This window comes from Pocillopora verrucosa, chromosome 3 (assembly GCF_036669915.1).
Source record: "Pocillopora verrucosa isolate sample1 chromosome 3, ASM3666991v2, whole genome shotgun sequence".
Lineage (NCBI taxonomy): Eukaryota > Metazoa > Cnidaria > Anthozoa > Scleractinia > Pocilloporidae > Pocillopora > Pocillopora verrucosa.
The window spans coordinates 19152533-19160889 of record NC_089314.1 but is presented as its reverse complement, the minus strand read 5'-3'; the positions used below and the strand labels follow the sequence as shown (position 1 = coordinate 19160889).

Sequence of the window (8357 nt, the reverse complement as noted above, 5' to 3'; positions counted from 1 at the left end):
GTTCCCCGCCATATTTCAGGGTGACATATTGAAGGAAAAGTGAAAGTGAAGGCTCACTTGAGTTGCGAACGTTGGCTTTTTACTTTTCCTTTAAATCCAGTTCCAGCAACTTGTACTATTTTAACCCCCCTCCAAGCCGAAAGTCTATCAGGGGAAATTTTTCGGTAAACAGAGGAGGCGAAACTGCATACCAAAGGATAACTTAACAGCTGGGAAGCTGATCAGAAACCCTGCGAACTGGTGGTTTTTCTGAAATAAATACTCTTGTACATTACAGGTGACACCGCGCTGAGCATTCCGTTTCCACCATATGGCTTACAAAAGGGGCAACATTGATTCATGCACAGCACATGAAACTTTCTTTTATGAACATTTTGATTGGAAGGTAAAAGGATTTTCTTGACAAGATTTTCTATTTTAATTAGAAGGGAAACGACCTGCTTGTTTTTCCACAAGTTACAAACGGTTTAGACCGAAAGTAGGTTTGCATGAGAGGTCGAAGAAAGGCTGTAAAGAAATCCAAGGTCACTGAAAACAGCGCCAAAAGGCAATAATTAATTGGACTTCACTTAGAAAAATGAAAAAATAGATCTGTCAGACATAGACTACTGCTGCAAATTATTAAATAAAACCATGTATACATAATCACCTAATCCTTCATTAGGTTTCGGCTTCCTATGTTTTCTAAAGACGACATTCCTTATTCAAAAAATACTAATTACATAATGGTTACAGAGTTATAATTGAAGTATTATCTCTTCACGCGATAATTTTTCATTAAAGAATGATGTTTAGGCTAGATACTCTCTAGTATGGCGCCTATTGGAATCAGCATTCGGCGATAAGGAGGACCAGTGGAAAGGATATGCATAACTGTATAAAGACATAATTCATTTGCCAAGCTAATCCTGTGTCTGTATAAACAATCGCTCACGAAGCTTTAATTACATTTCGTAATTGAATTCTGGATATACATGTGCTCAGAGGCTCTTGCCAAAAATTGGCGACAACCCGGCACTGAGCACTGATTGAAGACAATTGGAGATATATCATTTTTCTGGCGATATGATGGATTGCCTTGATAACCGGCACGCTTTAAAAAGACCGCTCCGGATCAAAATTAGAATTTCGCCTAAGCCTAATGAGCCTTCAGTCAGAACCTAATAGGTTGCTTTATGAACTTAGGCATTTTCATCCTCGTTACAGCCAATTTACTTTTTATCAAAGTCGTTCACGGCTTGGTGTCATACAGTTTTACCTTCAAGGGATATGGAAGGTCACCACCAAAGTTAAGATAATAGATTTAATATGCTTTATACCCTCAAGACGTTTAAGATGTTATGACTGCGCCGAGATACCTTATCAGTCTTCGTCAAAGACCGTCCACGGCGACATTGAAAAAAGCTGTTTCTCATTGAGAGACCCGAGCTGCCATGATATTCCTTACGATTTAAGGTGTCATGTTGATCAAAACAGAGTACTTAAAATAAATGTAACATGTTTCCAAAGGATCTTTGTGGCTTTAGGCTACTTAGCTTTCCACGCCATTTCCTCAAATTTAGCGGTTTAGAGTTTCCGTCGGGTTCTTTCGATTCATCAAAACTGAGAAGAAACGTGTCGATGGATTGAATGCGCTTATAACAATACTTTAGCCGGGAAAATCTGCTAAAGCCGGCACACGATCAAGGATTAAATGGCTTGGCAGATTCTATTCACTTGGAAAAAACTAAGGCTATAGATAAATTTAATAACTCGGGCACATGCCGACATGGACTAAACATTTTTTAGCCTGCCAAAACAGACTAAATAGGATCCAGTGGCGACAAACAGGCGACCACCTTATTTTTACTATCTTAGCCACCCACAAATGCTAATGAGTAATAAATAAAGCTAATTCCTCTTAGTAATTTACTTTGTAGCTAAATTTACAGAATCTCATCGGATATTCTGCGTTTTATAACTTGCACAACTTACACTTGGGCTTATTCTCGGCCTAAGTTTAGTTAGTCAAACATCACAAACTAAAAACTGTACATTTCCAGTTTCATAGCAAGAGGACCCACTGGGACAGATTCCAAATGATGTTAATGAGATGGCTCAAATGCACTCCCTCGACAGAAGTAACATTAAGCAATCTAACCCTGTAACTGATCTGTACTTCTTCCTTCTAGGTTCCACACATGTTTTGCAAAGTGGCGTCGAGAATTTGGTGTTAAATCACGATCACACGTATTAGCCATTCGCATCGCTCTTTTTTCAGGGTAATGTTGAATGATATAAGGAGTTTACATGTATATCATTGGAAATTAAATGAAAAATCACTTAAAACTGTCTTTTCTCCATATTTCCACTAAGGGGTTGAATAATTTTTCTCTACTCGTGAGGGTTAGGTTCCCAAGTGTATGAAGAATAGAGAAACTCACTATCATGTCAGTAAACTAAATACAGCGCCCGCTTTTGGGTTTTTTTTGGCTCATTTTACGATATGCATTATACACTTTCAGTTCAACTCGCATCTTTTCCAACCTGAGTAAGTGTGGGCGTCTTGAAAAGACGTGAATGATAATAATAATAACATTTCTCAGTTATTAGCAATGTTCAGCTTCTGAGTCTTTCTAACTCATCGTACCCATATTGCAATGCGTTTATTCGGCACCTGAACAAACTGTGCCCCAAGGAACCCAAACTGAGCCATATCCCAGCGGGCTTTTAGTGGAGAGCCTTGTAAGGTGGCATAGTGGCTCTTGAGCATAACCTCGTTTTCATTATTGTCGAGCAGGCAGGGCTTATGGGCGGATGCAGGAGAGCCGACATGCAGGCCATGATCATAGAAGCGGTATGAGTGCTTCACCTTGTTTCCCCAACATATAATTTTGCCACTAAAGGTCTTGTCCTTGCGAGTGTGCTTGATGATATTCCACGTGTAGTCTACGTTGTCAAGCGTGTACTGACCCCATTCATGATCCACAAACATACTGTTCTTTTTGCTTGGGTTGAATGCAGCGTAGGCATCTTCTGTTGCCGTCCAGTCATTTCCGGAACCAACAAAGGTGAACCGAACAGATTGACGACCAGAAACGAAAAGCATTCGGATGATCGTGTCGTTCAGATGGACTCCAGCATCGACGTTACTTTTGATTGACAAGTCCACAGTGTCCCTTTGGTGGATATCATGGAACAGGTTGGCATTCAATGGGTTCGTCTTTGATCCTCGGCACATACCACCATCTCTATCAGGACAAACCCAGCTGTAATCATGGGTGACCTTGGCAACAAGGGTCCAACCTCCTCCTGAAGTTGTCATGTCACAATACGCACGAAATGCGTTCCGCTCAGGTTCTGTACCAGCTGGGTTGATCCAGTACATACCATCACCCTGACCCTCACCTTTGAACAATATATCGAGACAGGACTTTCTTGGTGGTGAGTTGCTAATCTCTCCCCGCAGGACAGTCTGCAGTTGTTGCCATTGTTTCCGGCTGCAGAGGAAGAGATGGGAAGATTTTTTGTCGTACCTCAGTTCGCCTTCCGTTCGAGCATCGCAAGATTCGGATGTAGACGATGTAAAAATGTTTTTGCAACTACTGGAGCAGCTGTCTCCTTTATCACCCTGAAAGATAATGATTACAAAACGTTAAGCATTTAGATAAGTCTTTCTTCAGATGAGTGCTTTTTACGTTGCCACCGAAGAATACACACAAGTCTTTATAAATTGGGAGAGACTTGATATCACAATATCGCAGAAATATTGTGGGACCCATTTTTCACCACCAAAGAAAATCCTAGGTTCAAAGCTTCAACAAACATAGAATTATGGAGAGTAAAAAAAGGGGAAACGTTTGTAGTAGGCACGTCAGGAATTATACTTTTTTAATGAAAAATTAAATGTTTATAACCCAGACTAATGCCAAGCAAATACTGGAAAGGATTTCATACGAATTGTTTGCGGGAGGAAGACTTAAGAAACACTTTTAATGTAGTAGTCTCTTTAGAAGTTACATATAATTCAATGAAGCTGTCATTCACTTAGTGTAATGTGAGTGAAATATATACTTTTAAATAAGCCCCTAGTCATTGTCCCCTGTGACGCCAGGGGAAGGATTACAATCTTTTAAGAACCGTAAATGTATGCGTATGCAATTTTAAAACCATTCATTAGTGCTTCAATCACACTAGGTCGTTTTTGGCACAGGTGTAAGCTATTTAAGTCCGATCCATTGTTCATTTTTGAAGCCACTCTAATCTCAGATTTACTCTTTAATCTGTGTTATTCTTAGGATTGTTGCGGGATTGGTCTTCGATTACCTTCCCTTGCCAAATCAACGATTTTTTGAGCTCTCACTAAACTGTTAATTCACCTTTTAAGAACCCAGATTTTACAGCTCTTTGGCTTTTCTTTGGAGTTCTCCACATCCACAAAAAATACAGTGGATGGCCTTTCAGAAAATTTTGAATATTCATTCTAATGCTTAGTAAGAATTTTGTTCCACGAAGACAAAGAGTTTTTATAAACATTGTGAGAAATGGGAAATTGTGATCAGTGACTGAAATTAATTTTTATATTTTTCTTATTGATCACTGGAGGTAAGCTTACTGAAGGATCTTTGGTGACCTCCCACATCGTGCTGCCCACGAAATCCTTCCCCCTTTCTCTTTAGTGCCTTATTAGTCTCCAAGCCCGCGCACCTTTTTTTTAACAAGCTCGAATCCATTTGTAAATATGTAGGGAAATTACTTAGTGCGTTCATTGTCAAGTCGAGTTTGACATTTGCTTCAGGCACTCTAAACTCTAAACTTTCTATGTCTTTCAACTTTTCTACACACGATGATATCAAGACCAATATGTACTCATTAAGTTTTAATGGAGAAGAAGCTCGTTGATGATTTATATTCTAAAGGAAAAGTTATCGATTTCAGGCCTAATTTATCAATTTCAAGAAAACTAACGTCATAAAGTATCAACAAAGACCCTTTAGTAAGATTCACAAAACCGACCAAACCTCCCCATCCATAGATGTATCGAGGAAACTGATTCAACACATCCCTATACTTGAACTTTACACTCAAAAGAGCCTCGCTATAGGTGAATCTAATCCGGATGTGTAGTTTGTTCAGCAAATCTAAGTAATTAAATCCTTCTCGGCGAGTGCTCTGCTATGAAAGCTCTACCAGGTTAACGATAGGCTTTCATGTTCAGGAAAGAGCTTACTAACTACCCAGAAAGGCGTAGCAGCAAAAGCTGCACGAGTAGTAAGGTTGAACTGTATTGCCAGTCCTCTTCATTAAGGCCAGGAAACTTAAACATCTTCCTTCCTTTACTCGGTTTCTCACGCTAATTTAAATTCGGATCTCAGTGGGGGATATATCATGCAAACTTTCGTTTGGTAACTGAAATGATGTATTTTCGCTCACTTCATTAGAGTAATGAAAGATGTAACCTCTAAGAGCTTCTTAACCTTTGGAGGCGTTTGTATTACCCTACAGGAAAGAGCTAAACTGCCTATTGTTACATGACTTTTGAATCCCCAGTGTGGGCTGTAATTTAAGATTTCCTTTGGAAGGAAATTCTTTGCGATTCCATTCTACGAACAAATAGTGATGGACGAAGTTTTGGCCGTCGGTGAGTTGCTTAACCGAAGCCTGATCTATAATTAGTGCAGTACTATCTTAAGTGCTTGTAACAGGCGGATAATACTGAACTATCTTAAAAATCATTTTTCAAACGCTGTTATCAGTAAACTGTGGAAAAATATGTCAGGCGGAATGCATTGGGAAACAAGGGAGCGGACACAGATACGACTATGATATATTTTTAACAGTCAGTACCTTTGCTCAAAGATGGACAAACTAACTATAAAGAAGACGAGCGTCGTTTGATCACTTTTAAGAAGATCACCAACACACTCTGAAATTTTTCGTCCACAGCTTCGTTCGTCGACAGATGGGACAGTTAGTAGAATTCCGAGAAAGGTCAACTCGCACTCCTTTTCAGGCGGGGGTCGCGCGCTTAGAAAGATTATATCTCACTGATAAACCGCTGAAAGTGATATGGTTGTACTCTCTTCACATCCCGACAAAAGCTTATTTTAAGCAGGGTGCAAATTATTTTAAGCTATTTTCCATGTTCCGTTTAAGTGAATAAAATTACCAGCTTGATATAAAGCCAGAACTTCAAACCTAATGATAATTAAATCTGTACATGATAAATAATGAAGTATGTGCGGATGGAATTAAATTCTACCTTTTCGCCCTGGCTGCCTTTCTCGCCTTTCGCTCCCTTTTCGCCCTGGAAAAAGATAAAAAAAAGAAAAGATCCAAGGTTACTCCTATTTTTTTTTGAGGTCGTTGTGATATACGAGTGATTTGGCGGAGAGCAAAAATCTCCGACTGCGTTACACTTGCAAGTTACCTTCGCAGCATGAGTTTAATCAACTGTCATCATGTAGCACATCCCGCGGACAGGAAACAGAAAATTCTGTTCTTAAAATTATAATAAGCGATCCTAAGATGATGACGGAAGGGGATGAAAAGAATTTTTTTGCCAACTTCAATGAAGTCCGCTTCCCTCAGGGCCTTCTAGAATCGGTGCCATCAAAGCTTTGAGTGCAATCTCCGCCTTAAACCTTGCCAGCTTTTGGGAAAATTTCCCAATCTAACCACAACGTTTTTTCAGCTTTCCACTAGGCATTTCCTTTCACAATGTAGCTCTTGTTGCGGTTTTTCCGCTTTATAGTGGTAAGGTCAAAGTCAATACATTTGTTGAAGGAGGGCCACTGAGCTATACTTTGCTATTTGTTGATATCCGCTTACAAATCATATCACAGAACTCTTGAACGAGTGAGGTAATATGACGATTAAGGAACTAAATGAATTCCACGCATACAATGTAAATAACAACTCGAATATAATTGCTGGATAAGCTGGAGAGTGCACGACAACAGCTATGCATAATGCGCCTCACTGTTACCTACCCTCTCTCCTCGCAGGCCGTTGATTCCCGACAAAAACACTTCCCCGAGCTTGATCCTGCCCGAAGATAGCATAAGTTGGCCTCCGTGTTTTGGTTTAAGCGTTAACCTTGCTTCTCTGTTTTGCCTGGGAAGATACGAGCAGATACATTATGTGAGGTCAGTAAAATTAGAAACGAATTACCCGATAATGATTTAGAACCTCATCAAAAGTACATCACTCCGGCACGGGAATGTTAAAGCTGGCCACACGAGCTTGTAGAGGGTTACACGGGCCTCTAGGCATCAGATGTCTTTTGTATAACTTACCCTTGGCGTTTGGATGCCAGTGAAAAATCCCACCAATAAAAGGCGACACATAGCACGGCGATTCCCTGTACTAGCGAGACTTGCATGTTAACTACTGTACAGCATACCTCATAACAAGTGAATGAGAAACTCTGGATCGCAAGGCCTACATTACAAGTAGCCCACTGATTGGCCGATAGAAATGACAAGGCCCCATCACTCAATTAATGATAACTGAAGGAGTGCGGTTCGCAAAATGACATGCTGTACAATCTTTTATTTGTGTAAATAATTAACAGCTCCATAAACACCGGAAATAGATTAATAAATGCACTGATTGAATGCAGGCAATTTAGAGCACATTTCATGCGGCCTTTGTGCTCAGTGTGTTCAAAGCTTATCCTAGCTCAATAGAAGCCTGTTGTTTACTAATTACATCCCCGAGAATTGGTAAAATTAGCCTTTTCAAGTTGATCAAAAATATCGGTTATTTATGCAGTGCACAATCAGAGAAACTTTGGCTGCAACAATTACATCAATGGAACGCGCTGTTGAATTGTGAACATTTTTAAAACTTTGACGAATAATAGAAGACGATTTAAAAGATTTTATCAGCTACTATACCCCGGCTTCACGGTAATGGTTTATAAATGAGCTAAATTAATCACTTTACGCCAACAAAGTGTCTTAGCACTAATTACTGCCGGAAAAGCACTTTACACATCACCTAATAAAAGGAATGAATGCGTGGTGGAAGGGCAATTAGATTACAGCATTTCGCTGGGTTAAAGTTAACGAACATACCGATCCAGCTGTTCATGTCTGCGTTTAGTCTTGATTTTTCTGCATTTCTCTGATAAAAATCAAATTTAAACATGATATCCAGGGTGACGCACACTGCAAATAAGAACTTACGACAGCGGTGATGTCTTGTAAAGTGTTATTGTTTGAATATCTGCTTTATCGCCTCGAGTACTGCGCGCCGCCCCGTTATCCAGTCCTCATTAGATTCAAGAGAAACTCTGACACATTTCCGGAGCAGCTGACCTCTCGTGCGATTACACACTTCGAGAAAGATTGACTACAAAATGTTTTCACGTT

The 8357-nt window shown here is 39.8% G+C and overlaps 1 protein-coding gene across 1 annotated transcript; it reads right to left on the bottom strand.

Moving 5' to 3' along the window:
* Positions 1-913: 913 nt before the first annotated feature.
* LOC131794365 (uncharacterized) lies at positions 914-7431 on the bottom strand. The gene is made up of 4 exons (XM_059111894.2): positions 7278-7431; positions 6972-7095; positions 6242-6286; positions 914-3610 (listed from the first exon to the last, which is right to left on the bottom strand). Exons 1-4 carry the CDS (start codon positions 7361-7363, stop codon positions 2621-2623), a joined length of 1245 nt encoding a protein of 414 aa, XP_058967877.1. The 5' UTR covers positions 7364-7431; the 3' UTR covers positions 914-2620.
* Between the last annotated feature and the right edge of the window lie 926 nt (positions 7432-8357).